Below are 21,654 nucleotides of genomic sequence, written 5' to 3'. Positions count from 1 at the left end.
GCGGCTGGGAGGAGCGGAACGGAGCGGCGCCCCGCAGGAAGGCCCGCCCGCCGGCCCGGAAGGCCCGCAGCGAGCGCTGGAGCCGGTTGCGCTCAGCCGGCGGGCCGCTCCTCGCCGCCGCCATGGGGAAGTCGTTCGCCAACTTCATGTGCAAGAAGGACTTCCACCCCGCCTCCAAGTCCAACATCAAAAAGGTGAGCGGCGCTCCGGCGCGTTCCGGCCGCGGCTCAGAGCTCCCGGGCTCCTACGGCCGTCTCCGTTCCCTGGCTCCAGCCCCGCTTGGCGCGGTGTTGCCTCATGCTGCCCGTCGCTGCCCTCCGTTCCTGCCCGCAGGCCGCTGCCCGCAGCTCCTGGCACCCAGCGCTGCGGTGTCCGAGCTTCGTTTTCCCTCCGCGTTATTCAGCTTCCCCGCCTTTGTTCTCAAATGTCGTTGAAGTTTTAGCTTATCAAAATTATGCTTTGATGAAAGCTGATTTTCAGCGTGCTAAACCAATGAAGTGGTTATAGGGTGTGTTTTACAGTACCCTACAGTTTTACAATCTGCTGGAAGCGGAAACCTCTTGTTTTAACTAGGTATGGATGGCGGAACAGAAAATATCCTATGATAAGAAGAAACAAGAAGAATTAATGCAACAGTATCTCAAAGAACAGGAGTCCTATGATAACAGGTGAGAGTCAGCTCTTCCTGAGCTACTTGAAGCACTGTTTCTCTCTGACCACCACGGTAAATGAGGATGGTGACTGGAAAACTGCTGTCTGAGCAGAATCAACAAGGTCTGCTTTCAAATCACAGAACCATAGAATTGCAGGGGTTGGAAGGGACCTCGAGAGGTCATCGAGTCCAACCCATGCTAAATCAGGTACCATACAAAAGGTCACACAGGTAGATTTCCACATAGGTCTTGGATGTCTCCATACAAAGAGGCTCCACAGTCTCTCTGGGCAGCCTGCTCCAGTGCTTCATCACCCTAACTGTAAAGAATTTCTTCTGCACGTTTGTATGGAACTTCCTGTGTTCAAGATTTAGGCAATTGCTCCTTGTCCCGTCAGTACGTGTGACTGAGAAGAGCCTGGCCTCATCCGTTTGCCTCCCACCTCCCTCTTAGATATTTCTCAACATTAATCAGATTCTCCCTCAGTCACTGCTACAAAGAACAGGACAGGAGGTGACCTGGTATTGCACGTTCTGATGCAGAACTGTGTTTCAGCTGTGATTGATATGTCTGATCATTGGTACACAGTGAAGCATGCAAAAGCATTGACTGGGCCCTTGTGTTTTTGATATTCAGCTTTTGGTATGCTGATTAACAGATGGAAAATTTCTGGTTATTATCATAATTTTTTGCTGCATGTTTCTTTTTTCTTTTCTCATTAACTAATACCTATCTGAACGCTTTGTGTATAACACTCCAAACTGTTCCTTTCAGGTTGCTTATGGGAGATGAGCGCGTGAAGAATGGTCTTAACTTCATGTACGAGGCCCCACCTGGAGCGAAGAAAGGTACTGAGATGTCTGTTTGTGGGCAGGCAGAGCTAACGTTGCTCTGAACAAATGAATATGGTCATTCAGATAATAAAACAGTATGGTCATAGAGGAGTAATGCTAGAAGGTGTTGCTTTTTTTTCCTCCTACTGGATATATGCATAGATGGATCGTAGTTAATAATTTTGATTGCACACTACTTTAATTTCAGTCAAATTGAGAAATACTTTTTAAGCAACAGTTCAGTGTGAAGGGAAGATATGGCAACATCAGAGGTTCTGTGCTTGGCCATAGGTGTTTCTTTAAGGCATTATAAAGCACTGGGTGAGGAAGGCTAGTCTTTACCAGCACGTTGGCTCCAGCAGCACAAACTGTTTTGGCCAGCTCTCCTTTTTTATAGCAGGGTAAAAATAATAGCAGGGTAGCTTTTGCATAAAACTTCTGCCCGAAATTCAGCTTGATCCGTGTCAGGCACGGGAGTTACCAAAGCAAGAAGTTAATTAGCTGATGTCTTGTGAGTAATAAATGCTGGATGACTCAACTCTGGTGGGTCTGGCTGTCACTATATTTAATACATTCATGAGCAGGAGTTCCTGAAAGCCTTGTGGACACGTTGACATTGTTAAGTTTTAGTGACTGATAGGTGTAAGCACAGGAGTAAGAAAACATAATTTGTAAGAGTTTCTCCCTGAAAGCAGGTTGCCCTGTAGCTGTTGTGCCAACCTGCTGAGACAGGCAGACTCAGTAAAGCCAGCATGTGGCCCGGGCATGTTTCCCAGCCAGTGGGCCTGAGAAGGCTCACCAGGGCTGATTCAAAGCCCTGAAGGCTGACCGACCTTCTGGAGGAGGCTCGGACTCTGTTCACTTCTTCTAAGCCCAGAAATACCATCTCCACCAAACTGAAATTTTATTCTTGACAATTTTTTGTTTTAATTATTACACATGCAAAATATAGAACAGAAATATTTTACTATCTTTCCCTTACATGTGACCTTTTTAAAACATGAAACTGAAATGATAGGTATGGGCCCATGGGACTGACACAGTGAATGACACAGTAATGTTTATTAAGTAGTTTTTAGGGTATTTTTGAGATCCTGGTAACCAAAGTATTCAATTTAACATAAATAGAACTTGTTTTGCAGTAAACCCATGCCTGATAGGAATTACATTAAACCTTGTGAGAGGAAAACCTTTTGTAAATTGCAATTTATTTTTTATGAACCAGCTAGCAAAGAAACACATTTTAACAGTCTGTAGTCTAGGAAGCACTTGTTTTGGGAAATATGAGTAGAGAAATCTAACTAGACTTCCTCCATTAAATTCAGAATTTGCATATTAATCAACTTAATGATAACCTTCTGGCAGGGCGAGTCCCTCTATAACTGCTACGATAGATGACTAGATACTGACTAGGAAACAAATTTTCTCTCTCTGAAAACCAAAGAGAACTTTGTAGCATTGCTGTCCAACCCCAAGCTGTTGTACAGTGTTTCCCTGGCTAGAACTTGCAAATTTTTGTGCTTGTATATCACAGCAATGTAATTTTAACAGATGGCTGTGTTTTAAAGGATTTGCAACTGCATATACTAGAAGATGATTATTTGTGTTCTCTATTTTAATTAAGTTACTGTTGTATTAGTATATACTTCAACATGTTTTGCTTCCAGATTGGGCACCAGCTGCATTTTATGTATGTAATTAATATATTGTCTCTTCTCTTTTCATGATTTCTGAAAATTCGAAGAGGAAACTAAAGAGGTATTTTATTACGTCGTTTCATTGTGTTTTCTACCTGCTTACTGGAAGTGTATTGGAAAAGCTCAAACTTGCCATGCTTTGTGTTTTGTAGCAAGAAGGAGAGACTGAGTACAAATTTGAATGGCAGAAAGTCGCCCCTCGAGAAAAGTAAGATGTCTGGATTTTATCCAGAGAAAAAATATTCTTTTAATTTACCTTCCGTGGTCTTTTCTTTTTCTACTTTCTTTTCAGTTTCATTTTTTAGCGGGTCATTTGCGTAATCATTCATGCCCATGCAGTTAATTAGTAAAAGCTGTAAACCTGGAGAGGTCTCAAAGTAGTTTGGTGTGTGATGGTTTACAAAACAAAGTGAATTTACGATGTGTTTGCATTTTGTGTCTGTGTGACAGGTACGCTAAGGATGACATGAATATCAGAGACCAGCCGTTTGGCATCCAGGCAAGTCACATACATTTCACGCTGTGGAGGTCTTGAGTGTATTGCAAATATTATCTAACTGCAGAGTATCCACGTGGACTTAATTTTATTGTGTTTCTCAGTGAGTCTAAAAGCATTTCTTCTGCCTAATAACACAAATGTTTCTGTAAATGTTAAGTTGTATTGTTAACTAACTTATGACAGTGTTGTTTGGCTTCTTTTTTTTACCTTCTAGGTGCGGAATGTGAGATGCATCAAGTGCCACAAGTGGGGCCATGTAAACACTGATCGAGAATGTCCTTTATTCGGCCTTTCTGGAATCAACGCGAGCTCAGTGTCCAGTGATGGTTCAGGTAGGCAGCAAATGCCTTTCTGAGGGTCCGGATAAAAATGTGGGGAAAACTTCTCAGGTTTAATTTTGCAAATGTTATCTTCTTTCGAAAGGTTGGTGAAATGGGGAAAAGATTTCTTATTTCATATGTTCTATCCAACATTTCTGATCATTTCAAGTGCTAGGGATCTAATTTTCTGGTTACTAACTCATTTTTTGAAGAATCTCTAAAGACTGTTGCTGTTGATTCTTCCTCTGACATAATGTCAGAAAGCTGCAGTGAAATTGTTTCCGTCGGAATGAGAATACCTGTTACCAAATAAGTAATCATGTAATGTGTTGTCAAAGACTGTCCCAGTTCATGTTCAGGCAAACTGCTCTGAGAAGCTGTAGTGTATCAGTATATTTTTGTTAATCATTTGAAAAAATTGAGAGATTTTTTTTTTAGTATATTTGATTGCACTTCTAAAAATGGATGAGTAACTGGAACTGAGCTTTCCTGGTTTCCTTTCAGCTGGCTTCTGATTGCTTTGTGAACTTTTTTTTTTTAATTAGGTTTTAATAAATAAGTGGATGTAAGCATTCAAATTAGATGATGTTTGCCTAGAGTGCTGTAAGCTGACTCAAGTTAGTAATGCTTTTAATATTTTCAAAATCTTGGTCTATTACAAGACACCTGGTAATGTGGGTGAGTCTTCCGACTTGCTACTGCACTCCAAGATCATGATCATTCACTTTTGCAGGGATATCACTATGGCTGCACGCTTGATAACACCTGTTCTTCTGTTTCTGCTCAGGATATCTATTTTATGTAGTAGCTCTTAGTTTTACTTCACGTTGGGCCTACCAACAGTCTTGCCTTCAGAATTACACCACACAGATATTTCATCTCTCTGGGATGAGGCACAGAAGACTTAAGTTGAAGGAAACAATGCCTCTTCTGCTCTTCGGCTCCCAGGCATTGTCTGATGATTATACCATTGTGTTAGCGATGCTGCAGTTGACATTCTCAGCCTTTATATTCAATAGGTTATAACATTAAATCTTCTTCTTATCTGATTCCTACCTTAGACAAAACTGCTTGGAGCATTTGGTGGGGGTAGAATGATACAGTGCAACTGTTACACGTCAGTTGTGCTTTTATGCTACAGAACGTTTTTATTCCAGTTCAAATGATGTGGGCAATTTTTAGGAGTGCTTGGCTGGGAAATTTGAAAAATATTTGGTGCATGATTGCACCAGCTTGAAAATGGAGTCATTATTTCTAATGCAGACACTTCACAGTGTCAACGTAAGGCTAACTGCTTGCTTCAAACCCAACTGATCTAATTATCTAGATGCAGGAAAGTTGGAATGCTGCGTATTTCCTACGGAGAGAGATGCTGTCTGGGCAGCTTTCCAAACAGTCACGCAAAGCCTAAGAGAGGGATTTAATGCGCAGGATGAATTTTGTGTTAGGAAAAAGCTGTAAAACTGTTTACATGTACTCAGGCTGTGCGAGTGACCTCGCATTTCCAAGTTGGAAGACAGTGTGCTGTGCTGAGCACAGTCTTTAGCAGGCTGAGAGGAAGGATTTCAGCGAGTAGGGGCGGGTGACAGATCGGGGTTTGTATATATAATTTGTAAGGCACTGTGATCTTGGGTTTGAATAGTCAGCTGTAATGATACGACTACCTTCTCATTTTTTCTTTCAAGAAAACTGTATGTAAAAACACTGGTGGTAAAATTTAAAACAATTGTAAGTTCTTCATCTAACAGCAGATAAGAGGTTTATAGGAGTGGGTAATATCATTAATTAGATCAGCAGTAAAAAAGGTTGTCTGCTTTTTCTAACCTCGGGCATGCAATCCTCTCATCAGCTTTTCTAAATCTTCATCCGATTTAATAACAAGCTAAGTTATGCTCCTCTGAGAGCTTCTGGAGTTTCCTTGACTGTACATGAAGTATACGGTTAAGTGAGAACACAAATTATTGAATTCAGTAATTATCCTGAGACTCAGAATTTATGCATATTAGGTGAAGCTTACATCTCATTTTACAAAAATTTTACAATTTTTTGAGCTGAACCCTGATACCGGTCCTATGGTGTCTGGGATGGGGGATTAAATCCTTGTCTTCGTGTTGCTGAGAGCTCTACCCAGGTTTCACCGTGTGCAGATCTGCAGTCAGCTCTGTGAACTTAGCCTTAGCTGAGAGTGAAGTCAGTTTGTCAGAACAGTGTTTTTACATTTCCTGACAGTGCACTGCAATAGTAGAAAGCCAAAACCTGTCATGTTCTGATCAACCCCCCTCACATGCACAGTATAATCTTGCTTTGACCGTTTCTCTTCATTGTTGTTTCCATTCGTAAAATCTACCCAATGCTTTTTATGAGCCTTAATGCTGAACCAGTGAGCACCTCTGTGAATGTTCTTGTCTTCCTCTATAAAACGCAGCTCTCTGAGCTTAGCTTTTTCCTCCTTCTCTTTATCAGTAGTGATATCCATTATTACTTCTAAGCTGCTTATTCCTAGTTGTTTTTTTTTTCTGATTATTTTCTAGTACATTGAAAATGTGTTCTGCTGTGCCATTCTTACTTTGATTGGCCTAGAAGGCAGAAAATACTACTTAAAGTAAATAATACTTTGAAAGGTTAGGAAGTAAATCCTTCTGCAGGAGCTCCGTCTCTGAAAGCTTGTTCCTGCTTTGTGTGTTGTGAAATTTGAAATGTAAGTGTTGTCTCATAAATGAAGAGTGCAATGATCTAAGAAATAGATATATGATAATAATAATAGTAAAAAAATAGTATAACAGTTAATAATCCAGTACTGCAAATAGCTTATGAAACTAATTTTCTTTGAAGGATGCAATCTAGCCTATTGTCCTGTTTTCAGCTGGAACAGAGTTAGTTTTCTCTATAATGTTTGCTAAGATGCTGTGTTCTATTTAGGAAAAAAACAACTGTTGATCCCACACCCAACACACGTTGTAGTTGTTGCTGAGCAATGCTGCACAAAGCCAGGGATGTTTCAGCTTTTCAGCTTCTCTTACTGCCCTGGTAGCGAGGGCCTGGGGGGCACAGGAAGCCATGAGTGAACAGAACCATCACAGATGACCTAACCTGGCCAAAGGGCTGTTTTGCATGATGCCACACAGTATGGAACTATAAAACCAGGGGAGTTGGCTGGGGACTGCCACAGCTTGGGGACTGGCTGAGCATTGGTTGGCAGGTGGTAAGCAATGGCATTTCACATCAACTCTGCTTTTCTGTCTTAGTAAATTGTCTTCATCTCAACCCATGAAGCTTTTTCTCCTGATTTTCTTTTCCTTCCTGCTTGGAGGAGGGGTGAGTGAATGGCTGTGTGGTTCTGAGCTGACTGCCAAGTTAGACCATAGCAGGCCTTTTCAGTGCCCAGCGTGGGGCTTGAAGAGTGAAGATAATGATGGATCTGACTAGAGCACGTTAAAATTGTTACAAGCTTTATAGTAGCGTAGTAGTTGCTGGTCACAGTATTGATTCTTTCACTGGCAGTGTGGTTTTATTTGCTTTCATTGTTACTTTTCTTAGTTCCATTCTTATCATTGCTGGGGGCTGGCCTAAGGTTACACGTGGTTTTGCCATTTTGTAGATAGCACATGCTCATATTACATTGACCAGGATCTTAATGTGGTGTTTGTACTCGGTACTGCCATCATTCTAGCAATTTGGGAACCTTACTGTGAGGGCTATTAACAAGCTCTTTATTACAGGCAAGTTAAAATAGGCTTTGAAAATTTTGAATATAGCTGGGATGATCAAACTGGCACAGTCCTATTGCTGTGTCTTCTTTGTGTTTCTGGTTTTGTGTGTGGTTAAACAACCATTGCAAAACACCAGCCAGAGATGTGCCCTGAGGCGGGGTGGCTGTGGGTGGCAAGGTGTGTGGGAGGAGATGGGCAGGTATTAATCACCATCTCTGAATGGTTTGGAATTCACCCCTTATCAAGTGCAGAATCCTAAAAAGCTGACAGAATGTTGTTAAAAGGTATGCCCTGATCCTGGCAATATGAAAGAGTTTGAGCTCGCTGTGCTGTGCTGGTGCCTGGCCTGTGCCTATCAAACACTATTCTATACTATTCTGTACCCTCAAAAAGAAGAAAATGCTTCTGGGTCTATCCCACCCCCTGCGGCAGGTCCCGTGGCTGAACCAGAGAGCCAACAGGAAGCAGAAACTGCCCATCCCCATCTTGCCTTTTCTCCTTCAAAAATTTGAAATGCCCTCAAAAGGTCTTCTTTGAATGGCATCTTCAATTTAATAAAAGCAGAGCTTTAAATGCTCGAATCAATAAGCTTCAGTAGGATTTTAAAATAAAAGAAAGTAATGCAGAAACAAGTCATGTCAGAGGGAAAGAAATAGCACATGAATTAGTAGTTGGGACTGTGATCTGCCAAGAAGCACAGTTACTGCATTCCAGCATTCTTGCATTTCTTGATGTTTTATTGCCTGAAGTTTTTCAAAGTAGGCCAGTCTGTTCTTAGGAAGACCTTCTGCTACAGGTATGAGAAATGCACATTTCACTTCTAATTGCCGGTGTTATTTCCTTTCATATGCTATAAATGATGCATCTCAACACACAGAGAAAAACTGAATAGCGCTTAATGCAGGTGCAGTAGGTGTTCCAATGTTCTCCTTCAGGAAGAGAGCAGAGTAAAATTCCTTATTTGGACTCAGGCTTTTCAGCCTCGGAGGAAAAGCTTAACTTGAATGAAAATGAGACTTTGTTGGATTTAGTTGGGTTATCTGAAGTGCTACTCTGTTAGTCTTTGAGGAAAGAGGTGCAGTTGGTCTTTGCATTTATCTGATGTGACGGCTGCATTGCCATCTCCCTTCCTGCATGGAATCCAGAACAGCAATCGGTGTGCGGTTTCAACGTTGAGTATCTCACACAGAGACCAGTTGCTGACTCTGCTTTGCTCAAGTGGAACCAGTGCAGGAGTGCAGCGTGCATGGCAACTCCGCTCTGTTCGAGTAGAAGACCTCTATCTTTCAAGATCTAAAATGCACTGCAGTGCACCAGCAAACAGCAAAATAATTACAATCAGTCCCTTAGCTTAGGCTTGGTTATTTCGCTTCTGGGACTATTTTACTAATCTAGCAGGTAATTCATACTAGAAAAAAAAATAATAATCTTACCATTAAAAAAGCGCCTTTTGAATAATATCTCACCAGTGAATAGAGATTATTTCTGCAATAAGGCAATTTCAGTGGATGTGGTTAGCATGGGATAATCACACCCCTGGGGTACAGCCTTGTCTGTAATCTCCCAGGAGTGTAATTATTTCATGATAACTGCACCCCCTGATGTTGCATTATTTCCATTATGAAATTCTTAGTTTTAGATATAAAGTAAGTTACTTTGATCACTGGAAACTGCAAAGTAGTGTTAGAATGCTCCAACTGTGACACGTACAGAGACCAACTGATAAGATTTACTTCTCCTTTACAAAGTTAAATTAGGCAATCAAAATGCTGCTTTGGGCTAAACTGCTTTACCTTTTTTTCTTTTTTTTTTTTTTACTGGTAAAAATCCTAACTTTCAAAGTTCAGACAAGATGAAAGTATCTCTTGTGGTTCTGACTTTACATGCAGCTGTGCATATATGTGTGTATATGCACATATGGAGTTATTAGAACACAGACTCATAGGTTTTACATGCAAAAACTTTTGAAGTAATTTTGTTAATTCGCTTCAACATTGCTTGTAAGTGCCATGGTCAGATAAATCAGTCCAATCTGATGCTCTTGGCCTATTGAACTTAGGCTGGAGAGTGCTGGGCATCATTCTCTGCTCTGTACTGCTTTCAACATGTTACAGTCAACTGGCTCCATATATGTCCTATCCAGTGAAGAAACGATTCTGCAGAATGGTTTATGCCTTTATGGAAAACTGAGGCAAATAGAAGTCGAAATGTGACTGAGTGACATGTATGTGTATGTAGCGTCTGACGTTCTACCAAGATGAAAAGGTTTGGTGTGTCAGTGTAAATGCAGCCTTCTAAAGGCTCATCAGCACCTCCTGAAGTTTGTGCCACTTTTATGTTACCGCAGTGTCCCCGCACTCACTATGCTTGCCGGTCACACTCTGACCTTCAGCTTCTTTGGGGTGTGAAATCGCTTGCCATAGAGATCATGGAAATCGTCAGCCATGCTAAGACAAGAAAAATGAGATTTATGTCTGTATTATGTTATCAGTAGAATCTCCCTGCGTGTTTTCCAGGGACAGATGCGGTACCGTTTTGTTTTCCCACAGATAAGAAGTGCATTGTATTGGGAATGCAGGAATGGATTGAAGTGTTCTCTTGAGTCTGTGTTAACAAAGGAGAGGTATTTGAATATGCTAACTGTGATCATTAGTATAAATGGTCATCTGCAGAATTGCAGCGCATGAAACTTTCCTTTACGATCTGTAGCTGAGACCTTTGATTGTGTGCAGTAGGAGCCCTAACAGAGTCTTCACGTAGTTCAACTATCTCATTTCAGAATAGCCCTCCATTTATGCTTCAGAACCCTCTGTATTTGGTGTGAATGGCATTTGAGTAATAAATATGGATTCCTGTAGCAGTTTGATGATTTAAATGTTTTTTACTTCTTAAAAATTCAAGATTCTCTGAAATAGCCTGGGACAAAAGCACGGCAATGTGTTACATTCAGTTAAACTGCAGATGCTCTGAAGAAAGGCTAATTAAAAGCCAGAGGTTTTGTATTCATTGGTTTCTCTCAATGCCAACTGCAGCAGTTGCTTTGAAGTGTAAATATGGTCTGAATGTAGTCATCCCCGAAAGAGATGGAAAAATTATCAGTGAAAAATGATCAGTTCTGAATTAGTGGAGGCTGCGTAAACTTGCTGGGTTCTTCACGTCCGGGGTCACGATCACATAATTATGATAATAGCTCTTTGTCCTTTAGATAAATGAGAAGTGTCTACTCTTATCTCTGCCACAACTGCGGTGAAACTTCACAGAAGATATGGTGTGATTAGGCTCAGCCTGTAATTCTTTCCCTTTTTAGTTCCATTTCCTTTTAAGCCACCTGAAAAAAGAACCATACAAAACTGTATGGAGAGCACAAAAAGTATGTGGGTATATTATTGACAAACCTGTCTCTCATAATTTTAAAGTTAGGTTGTCTTTTAAAGCAAAACCCAAAAAGCCTTGTGTCTAAATGGTACTCCCTTCCTCCATGCAAAGTCACATTCTGATTTCAGCCTGTATTCACCCTTCTCGTGATCATCTGCTGAGGCAACCAGCGGCATGGTTTCCCATCACTTATTTAAGGTGAAAGAGCTGTTTGCAATCTTCCTGGTGTACGCAGGTCTACAGTATCCCACCTGTCCACCTGCAGACGCAACAGAACCAGATGCTGTTTGTTTCTTTTGTGTTCCTGTTTGGAAACTGTAGCGTGCAGCTGTGCTGTTCTCAGCCAGTGGAGTTGTTTTGCTTGTGAGCTTATGCTGCACTGTTCATCTTCAATGGAAATTCAATAAATTCCTATTTGTTTTGCTTAGAGATCACTAATAAGGTTTTAAGATCTGAGTGGCAGTTGCCAATGTGATTGATTTATTCAACAGCAGAGCGTGGTTTTAATATTGCTATCATATAGCAAATCAAATTTCTTTTTGGGAGAATTATGGCATCATGCTGTCCAAGGTGAGCATGAGAAAGGCCTAAGCATGTCACCACCATTCTACTTTGTTAACAAAAAGCACGTGGTAATAATGGATAAGCCTTGAGAGTCTCTTGTCCTTGATTTGTAAGTGACTTTTTAAGCCTGGGTAGAGAGGAGTATACTGAATGTGAAGCGTACTGATGAAGGGCTAGCAGATAGGCCAGTGTGCTTTCTATTTGTGTTTGTATGAATTTCATCTCTGTTAGCAAACAAGGAGATAGCTATGGTATGGTGAGGAATGGGGAAGCTCTAGAAAAGCCCAAACACGTTCTGAATATTCCGCTGTCACAAAAAATGAGCATTAGTTGAAATGAAGGTTAAGAAGTTGTAATTAAAATGGCACCATGAAGAATATACTGCTTTTTTCAGGTGGTTTGTTGTTTTGTTTTGTTTTTTTTTTTAAATATGGAATGGCTTATTTCAATTTGCAACACTATGTAACTGCATCTGCTGTGTACTGGCTAGGATGATTTCTCCTGCCACAGGCGGGATGCTGGTTACAGTATTACTGCTTCTTACCTCTTTGCTTTTCATATGTATTCTCAAATAAAAATCTAGATAGGAACTTCATCGATTGCAAAGAATAAATGGGTTTGTTTATCTGTGCTGGTGACAGTAGTGAAAGCTTTTATCAGTAAGTTGAGCTGACGCTGTCGAGGGTAGCACAAGCAGATAGATGGAAAAGTACTATCTTGGTGATACTGACAATCACAGTATTATGGTCTGTCCTTACTGCCGCTGAAACTGTTGTAGAAAAACTGGTATTTAATCACAGTTGTTATGAAAAAAGGTTTTAACGTCCTGTTGGATAATATTGGATAATTTGAAAAATGTGCTTTAGACATTTTAATGGAGGTCTGCTGGATGGCGTGTTACAGCTAGCATTGTTCTCCCAAGGAGGAGTCCTTTGCCCGTGCTCATTAGATGAAACATTCTGGCAACAACAAAGCATTACACACGCTCGTTGCGTCTGTGGCTTTGTGAAAAGTACAGACAAAATGGAAAATGACAGTTTTGGCTATAGGTTCTCTTGTTTCAGGGCTGTGAGCAGGGGTAATAATGTGGGGTGGGAGAGCCTACTGTAAGCTTGGCGGTCAGTAATTGAAATCCAGAATTATATTGCCCCCTGGTTGTTTAATAGAAGCAGAATCGATTCTATTAAATTGATCTCAGTAAAGTGCAGTAAGAAATTGGAGTGCTCTTTATTATAGAAACAAATTGACAATATGTTGTAGAAGTCTTCATATGATATCCTTGTGAAATCCAGCATAATTGATGCTCACATGGCTTCAGAAAAATTCTGCTTACAGCTTTTCTACTTATTGAATTGCATGAATATTATAGAGATGCACCAACAGCCATCAAGCTAAGGTTGTGCTCGAGTTGTACTTTGTGAAGACTAAAATCCTTCTTTCCATACTTCATTGAATGGTTTGAGTTTTCAGGTTTAATGTCCCAACCCTGAGTTAACTGAGCCATCTATTATTTTTTTTTCCTTTAAAACTACCTTGAACAAAATATAAGAGAGAGTAAAAACATTAAGAACTCTGAGAAGAAGTAGGAAGAAGTAGCAGCCTATTTGCTTGAAAACAGTATTTCTTCAGGCTGGGAAAAAGATTTAAAAAAAAAAAAAGTGGAAAAAAAAAAAAGTAAATTCTAGAAAATAAGCTTGGAAGATTGAAAAATTGCCATTTAAAAATAGCTATGTGCTCTATTTGACTTGTTTCAGAAAGAATGAGAAACAGGTGATGAAACATTATGACTCTGAGCTTATTTTTAGTTAGCTGATGAAGGAACACTGAGAGACTTCTGTTAGGATTCCTCGCAATCTGCTATTTTTACAGAATTTCTACATCTAGCTTGCTATTAACTTGTGACATAATGTCCTCTCTGGTCCTTTTCACCTGCATGAGATCACAGATCTGCCTTCTTCACGGGCAGTCTCACAAGGCCCTAAGGAATGCACATGTGAGGGTGTTGTGGTTTGAAGCATGATACGGAAACGGGGTCCCTTTTGGAGAGAAGGAAAGAATAACCACGTTAAGATGAGGAAAGATAACAAGGTAACGCTGCTGTGCAGTGCACTGTGCCTCCACACCCAGTAGCCTGCCGCATGGTGTCATGATATGCAGTACTGGTAAAACCGGGACGGGGGACGTCCATTTGCACAGTACACAAAGAATGTTTCTTTTCTGATGACAGAGTGACTGAAAATTGATGGATGCCACTTGTGGCATACTTAGGTAGCATCAATTCCCGCGAGCTTAGCCAACTGAGAGCCTCTCGGCCCAGGCTTACCGTCTGTCCTTAACGTACAGTTTGAAAAGAAGAGCAGATAAGAAACAGTTGGATTCATAAACCACTTGAATCTCAAGGTCTTGTAGTACGTTTGGTGTAACTTGTCTACCAGACAGGAGTAAGAGTGATATGTCAGCTGTCCTTGCTACAGTAGTACCATGTTGTGTCTGAACCATTGCAGATGGAGCTATGAATGTGTCTCCTCAATGTCAGTAATAAACATGGCAGCAGGGCTTCTAGAAATTCGTTTTAGCCGTGTTCACTTTCCTTTTTAGCATAGCTATTATGTGTGCGGCTGTGCTGATCCCGGTGTGAGCAGGCCTCCTCTTCCTTGTGTTGGTCTGTGCTTTACAGCACAGCTGCAGTCACTTGGGCAGAAATGTACCAAAATCAGTAGCGTCGTGCATTTGTGATTGGCTTTTTGTGTGGAGGAGGAAATTACTTACCTCTTCACAGTGCTGCTGTGAACAAAGAATGCCTGAAAGGTTTGTTTCTAGAAAATGAGCTATGGGTAAAAGTACATCTATGGGAAAAAGGTAAGCCCTTACTTAACAGACCACGTGGACTCGAGTAAAGACTGAGAGGGATCTTTCATCAGAAAATTGTTTTGCCTGGCAAAATAAATAAACTGGTGAAAAAATGCAGGGGATCCTGAAACATTTCCAAAGTTTTCTTCATTCTTTCTTAGTGTATAGGCCTGTTTGTTTCAGTGAGCAGTGTGTAATACAGTAAAAGTCAAGAACTTCAAAGCTGATGGGTTTTTTTGAGAAAGTGCTATTTGATGTTTTCCATGGTAATTCTACTTTCTACGCTTACCCATGTTAAAAAAAAATAATAAATTGTCTTGTTCTTCACAACCCAGAAACTCAAAACCACAAAGCAGGATGGATGTGTTCTGTAAGAGGAAATTGATCTCATGATTTACATGTAGTTTAGTGAAGTATTACTGATTGCTCCGTACTCGGTATAACATGCCTTCGAATTTTACTTTAGCTTGCCTTCTCCATTTGCCTTACACAGTCATTGACAGGAAGGCTAGTGAATGAAGTGCTATGGAGATTTACCAAAAGGGACCTACTGAAAGCAGGTGTGTTTAGGGTGAAGAGAAAATGCCTGTTCAGGGATTTATATATCGATAATTGTAGCCTTCAGTTAACACCAAGGAGCCAGGTGTGGGGTACGTAAGTTACAGCGAAGCCAGCACGAGGCAGACAAAGCTGCTGTGCCTAATCCCAAACACCTATGCTAATGTGAGGTACTGCAGGCTTTTAAAGCTGAAAGCTGCGAGCGCACTTAGAGTAACAGCACAGCACGTCTGGGGGGCCCTGGAATGAGTGAGGACCTAACTGATTTTTCCATGTATTTATTTTCTGTCTGTATACCATGTTTCTGATGATGGGTACTTTTTATGTTTAAGTTCAAAAGTGCGTGAAAGATTATGAAAAATGCTTTATTAGTGGTGTAGTAGCAGTGCATTTTCCCATTGTGTTAGGGGAGAAGGGGCACTTAAGAGTCTTGTTTTATGTTTTTCTCTTTCTGTTTTCTGTGCGTTTTGTAGTATAGCAGAAATACACTTACCTAAATATATTGTTTTCAACATGACAAAGTTACATAAGAGAATCCCCTTGTACTTAAAGAAAAATGCAATTATTTTCTATTCTGAATCTCCAGACTGCTGTTTTAGAAAATCATATCTGATTATTTGCTCAGCAGAAGATTATTGAGTTGATTTAGCTGTGATTTTACTTAACAAAGCTTCAACTGAATTCCTACTGTGGAGTCCAAAAAAGGTAGAGAGATATAAATGATACATTCAAACTGTGATTTTTGTGAACAGGGCCATCAATGCACCCCTCGGAGCTAATAGCGGAGATGAGAAACAGTGGGTTTGCACTGAAACAGAATGTACTGGGGAGAAACTTGACCGCAAATGATCCATCACAGGTAATGATCTTTTTACCAGTAAGCTGAAAATGTCTATAAATCTAAATGTGATTGCTTGTGAATTGCTGCTTAATGTTTTCCAATATGCATATCCATAGGAAAGCTGAATAGCTGCACCAGTGGAAAATCTCCAGAAACTTACTGTGTTTTCCAGCTCTGTTTTAGTCAGAATGATGAATCATAAGTTACCTTTTTTTTTTTTTTAATCTATTTGTAAAAAATTAAATACCTCTTTTGGTTGACTAGAAATTAAATTTTTCGTAAAGAAGTGGTTATGGGTTTTACCTTGTACTTGTGATGCAGCGGTGGTCTCTGCATGAATGTTTGAGGAAGCATGCCCAAGTATTGCCAGGAGTGCTGCAGCTGAAGGTGTTTTTGGTTAACTGAGCGTTGTTATGTCTTATTTCTGGGGGAGACAATATTTAGTTGTTATTACTTAGGCTGCACAAAGTATATTTCAAGTAGAGGCAATTTCATAATAATGTAAAGTGAAAAATTCACATGCATTACTTGTGAGATACTATGAGGATGGTCAAATTGCCATGTCACCAAGTTTAAACTAGAGACAAGACAACAGTCCTCAGCTGGTTCTTGAAATGCCAGAGTAAATCAACAGTTCCTTTTGTCTCCACAGTTGGATGTATGCAGGTTGCTCCCAAAGTAATGCTTCCTATTTATTTCCACTGAAACAACGATGAAAACAAAGAGCACAGTATAACACTATTTAATGGAGTGAATTCTCAGCTACAAAACACTATTTTTCAACATGGTCACCACCATAAGCTGATTCACACAGATGAACTGAGTGAGACGCTCTTTGTTTTGTGGTGTGACAGCTGTGCATGGCCACCTGGAACATGACTTATCTTTCACATTGCTGTCACCACTGCTGAAACACACCACCCACCAGCTCACTGTGCTCACATCTGCTGTTTGAGCTCCATAAACATTCAGCGAGCATCGATGAGTATTAGAAGATGCCATTTTTTCTGCGTGGAGGAATTCAATGGCACAGCTTTGCTCTGTGCCCACTTCCATGTCAGACACCGTTCTGTCAGACTGCCCCTCTGCTGCCATCTGTCACACAGCAGCAGCACGTAATGGAATATTGGTGGGAAGGTTCAGCCTCTGCTGCCACACCACCCGCATCTGCCTCTGACGTTGTGGGCCAACATAATAAAATGGAAAGCAGCACTTCTGGAGCAACCTCTGTAACTGCATTTTATAAAGCTGTGTGCTATAGAAAAAATGTAGCATCTGAGCACTGTTAAATGGAGCACAGTGATACCAGTACTTTAGCCTTACATTAGGTGTGATGTTTCTTGGTTTTTAGTTTTGGTTTTTTTTTTTCTTCTTTTTTTTTTTTTTTTTTTTGGAAGAGCTTTTTAATCTTTATTTCTTCTTTCCCCTCCTAAGTGTGGCTAAAATTAAAAACATTGTGGTGAAGAAACTGTAATGTACCAGATGCACATAATTTGAAGAATTGAGGGTCATAAAGTAGCTATGCTTTGTTGACTGCAGTACTGTATGCAGATTGTATGATTACCATATTTTGCATTGCTAGAACACTTCATGAGCATTTAAACACTAATAGCACAACAGTAAGGTAGATATGTTAATACCCATTTTCCTAATGACAAAACTGAGACAGAAAAGTGATTTGCTTAAATTACTCTGGGTTTGAGCAGGACTGGCATCGTACCTATTCATCCAAGCATGATAAAAATGAGGTGACTTATCCTAGGGAATCGTGGGGGCTCCAAAATTGGCTCATTTTTATTAACTGTTTCAGAAATGTTTCTTTCCCTGGCAGTGATTTTTCATATGTTACTAATAACTTCTGTTGTATAGCCCCCACATTACAGCACCTACTCAGCTTGGAGACAGAATGTGGGTGGGTGTTTTTTGGTGTTTTTTTTTTTCCTTGCAGCGAGTATGTTGCTTTTCCCAAGGAGTCTTCAGTTGACTTGGTAATGCAAGCACATTCGTGCCTGTGCGAAAACAAGGCACGCACAGATGCATCACTTCTAATGCAGCAATCTGAATGGGGAGATTATCTTTATCTAAGGACTTAAAGTTGTACTGCATTTTTCTAGGAATTTGTTGCAAGCGAAGGAGATGATGATCCAGAAGTTGAATTTTTAAAGTCACTGTCAACCAAACAGAAACAGAAACTTTTAAGGTAAGCGTAGTATGAAGTGGAAGGGCTCTGTGTCAGCAGTAGCTCTGATTCCATAGTAGTCTTGTTGTCCCTCTACCTTTCCTATATCATCGAAGAGCTTAGCACCATCACTACAGAAGAAGTGAATTCTGTTTGACATACACTTGGCCCCAAAAAGCACTATGCAGTGTGTCTGTCTGTCTAGCTTTTTTTGTCTTAACTGGTCCGTTCTAATCTAATCAGGATGCCTTTGCATTGTGCCCTATTTCTCATCTGGCTGGGATTCTGAAATAATAACTGGCTCATTGAAGGTACTGCCAACTCCTGTTTTAAAATATTATGTTGTACTGCATTGCTGACAGTATTTTCTTCCAGAATTAAATGTTATATATGCTTGCTTACTGGTTTACAACTTGGCCAAGTACGTTATTTTATGCCATGCAGCTGAAGTGAACCTAACCTTGCACCTTGTTATCTCTGTTGAGGTGTGTCATGTGCTTTAGGATCAAGGGTTTATAGATTGCTGCTTCAGCTAAGCCAGCAGAGGGAGCTCCTTGTATTTCTGTACTTCTAATAACAAGTTGATGAGGTTTTCATTATTTGCTTCTATCCTACTTATTTCTTATGTCAAGTGACTTGCAGTATTTTCCTCTGCTAATTTGCAACATTATTTTGAAGTAACACGAATGTGTGTAAGAGCTACTGCCAGATGGATCCCATACAGGTATCACTGGTTAAAACTGTGCAGCCAGCTTTCAAGGTTAAAAAAAACCAAACCCCAACACACTGTGTACATGGAAAGCAGAAGAGGAAAAAGGTAAATTGTTAAGCAGGTACCTGAGTAGGTAGGTTCATCTCGTACCTGCATATGTAACCAATCATTCACTGGGCATATGTTTATTTTAAGTAAGGAATGTATACGTGTTTTGATAACTTAAAACAGTATTTTGTTTGAACTTCTGCTGGCCCAACACAGCTAATTGCAGTACTTCGTATTTTCAAAGCTGAACTTCAGTAAATGTTTGGGTCCTTTGGATTTTATGAGTCTGAAGGGATATTTTTAATATGCAGGTAATGTCATTCTTCACTGATTTTCTGAGAAGTGTAAGCACAGCAAGCAATGAGTTAAGAATGCAAACTTCTGCAAAAGCAGTTAAATGGCAGTGAGTGTGTGTGCATGACAGAGCACTGTAATTGTGGCTGGAGCACTTACATTTCTGCCTGTGACAGAAGATGTTATTGAAAATACCAGCATCGTTTGCCTGGAGAACAGGCTTTAAAATATCAGTTTTCATCACTAATAGGAAGCGAACGCTAATTGTTTTTTTTCCTTTTCAAAATCTGTTATAAGAATGCACAAATAAAAGCAGCAGATTTTCCAAACTGTCTCCAGCAGACTGACAGTAAGAAAGCACTACCAATTAATTATCTGCATTCCTGGTGATAAGGCCAAAATGTACTTCTCTTTTTTTTTAAATAAGGAATTGAAAAACCACATTCTAACTATGCTTAGCTCAAGGTTAGAAGCTTAAAATGATTTTAAATACTTCTCTGGACGAGGATTGAAATTCAACACGCTTTTATGGAAAATAATGTATTTACTGCGTAGGACGAGTGAAGTAGTCAACTTTAAAAGACAATGACTGTAATCTAGAGCATGTTAACAAGTCTGATTGCGCTACTCTCTTATTTTGAAAATAAAAGGAAATTGGATCGTCTGGAGAAGAAAAAGAAAAAGAAAGACAGAAAGAAGAAAAAGCAGCAAAAGAAAAAAGGCAAGAGTAAACACAAGAAACATAAGATGAGCTCCTCTTCCTCATCCTCCAGTGAGACTTCAGGAAGCAGCAGCGACAGTGAGACTGACAGCAGAGATAAAGCAGCACAAAAGAAGATGTATTCTAAGAAAAGAAAAAAAGACAAGTTTTCAGAGGCTAGCAGCAGCGATTCAGAAGGAAAGGCAAAGACTAGGAAGGAAAAACTTTATGAAGATCTCTCCAGTAGTCACGGTAACAAGGACAAAGACAGGGAGAAGTATAGACTTTTAAAGCAAGATAGTTCTGCGGAGAACAGCAAATGGAGCTCCTGTGAGGGGGAAAGAAGGTCCAAAAGCAGACACCAGAGAGAGACTGAAAGAAAGGAGAGGGATAGCAGGAGCCGGAGCGCAGATAGAGGGAGAAGCCCTTGCACAAGTCACAGCAGTCACAGGCAAAGGCAAACAAGAAAAAGCCCAAGTCAAAGCCCTGGTGAAGAGCGTCACAGGAAAAATGAAACCAGGAGCCCCAGCACAGATGGGCACAGAAAGGAGAAAAAATACAGAGAGAGCAATGGAGACAAGTGCAGTAAAGTAGAATACAGAGAAAGGAGCAGAAGGAGTAGAAGCAGAAGCCGAGAGAGGAAAAAAAAGAGATAGTGTAGGGGACCGGTGCAAACAAAAATGTCTCCTTCCTGATGATACCTTTAATAAGGGCTCAGTTACACACTGCTCTTTGCTTTCCAACCTTTGTAACTAGCTTTTCCTAAATAAAGCCAACAGCGTCATTTCTGTGATGTTATAATATCTGTAAATCAGGACAAATGTTGCGGTATTTTTCTTACTGTATGAATATTCTTGTTGGCAAATATCTTATGTGTGCATGCAGTAATCCCTAGACCTGAGTTTTAAAGTATTTCAGAGCAGTGTTTGAAATCCTTGATTTCTGTCGGTGGTGATTTTTGTTTTGATGCAACTGTGAGGGGAAGCAGGAAGTAATGGGGAAGAATCCTGGGGTATGTTAAATGGTAACAAATGTTTGAGATAGCTGTGGGTAAAATCCCTGCTTCCAACATCAAAACATTATGTTGTAGAGGGCTTTTTGTTGTTGTTGTGTTATACTGCACCATTTTTGCTAAAGTTCCCTGTAAGAGATCAATTTCATGAGTTAAAACAACAGAGAGACATAGTTCACATAAGTGTGTAGCCAACATTTTTTGACCTCCTGCAGTGTACAGCTTGGTCAGGGCTATCTAAACATCTTGAACCCCTGTTGGTGTGTGTCAATACAATGTCAAGTTATTGTTCAATAAGCTCCCAAGACATGAAAAGAGCATTTAGTGCCTCAACTGCTCTGGGTGTTTCATCGTTTGTAGTAGGAAGTTAATGTAAATATCCATCCTTTCGTTTTTGTGGAACAGACTTCTTTCTCTTGGTGACCGTTGTTCTTCACGTGCTGTTATGAAAGTCAATAATAAAATACCTTATTATTTAAAAGCAGTGAGAACTGCCTACTTCTCCAGTATTCTGAGTCGGTACAAATGCACAAGGCAATGTTTTGCTTTCTGTTTCAGGGCGGCAGGTGGAGATACATCAGTGGACAGGTGAAGGTGCTGCTGAGCCGATGGGCAGCTTTCTTCCCCCCTCACTGCCAGGGCAAACAGCGCTTTATTACCAGTCCACTTCTTCTTAAAACTGTCATGCCGTTTTTCAGTATCACTCAGAGTATAATATATGGTGGAAGTGACCTGGCTTCTCTTTTAAGCACGTGTGAATGAGTTTGAAAAGGTGAGCCATTAAGCGATGTCACCTTCTTCTAAATGCT

At 40.3% G+C, this 21,654-nt stretch overlaps 1 protein-coding gene across 1 annotated transcript; it reads left to right on the top strand.

The window, feature by feature from the left end:
* Positions 1 to 61: 61 nt before the first annotated feature.
* CIR1 (corepressor interacting with RBPJ, CIR1) lies at positions 62 to 21,326 on the top strand. Its single transcript, XM_042875019.1, has 10 exons — positions 62 to 194; positions 574 to 668; positions 1,428 to 1,501; positions 3,231 to 3,244; positions 3,336 to 3,391; positions 3,634 to 3,682; positions 3,897 to 4,014; positions 15,812 to 15,918; positions 18,015 to 18,100; positions 19,784 to 21,326. The coding sequence occupies exons 1-10, from the start codon at positions 123 to 125 to the stop codon at positions 20,487 to 20,489; spliced, it is 1,377 nt and encodes a 458-aa protein (XP_042730953.1). The 5' UTR covers positions 62 to 122; the 3' UTR covers positions 20,490 to 21,326.
* Positions 21,327 to 21,654: the final 328 nt, after the last annotated feature.

This window comes from Lagopus leucura, unplaced genomic scaffold (genome assembly GCF_019238085.1).
Source record: "Lagopus leucura isolate 7727_CA_CO unplaced genomic scaffold, USGS_WTPT01 Super-Scaffold_100012, whole genome shotgun sequence".
Classification (NCBI taxonomy): domain Eukaryota; kingdom Metazoa; phylum Chordata; class Aves; order Galliformes; family Phasianidae; genus Lagopus; species Lagopus leucura.
Note: the sequence above shows the minus strand (reverse complement) of the source record. Positions and strands in the feature narration are given on the sequence as shown.

What these genes read in the sequence shown, in the direction of transcription:
- CIR1 (XM_042875019.1), top strand. Translation starts at nt 123, where the DNA reads ATGGGGAAGTCGTTCGCCAACTTCATGTGCAAGAAGGACTTCCACCCC. An exon ending in AAAGTCGCCCCTCGAGAAAA is followed by an intron (nt 3,392 to 3,633) that starts GTAAGATGTCTG and finishes TCTGTGTGACAG; the next exon opens with GTACGCTAAGGATGACATGA. An exon ending in ACCAGCCGTTTGGCATCCAG is followed by an intron (nt 3,683 to 3,896) that starts GCAAGTCACATA and finishes TTTACCTTCTAG; the next exon opens with GTGCGGAATGTGAGATGCAT.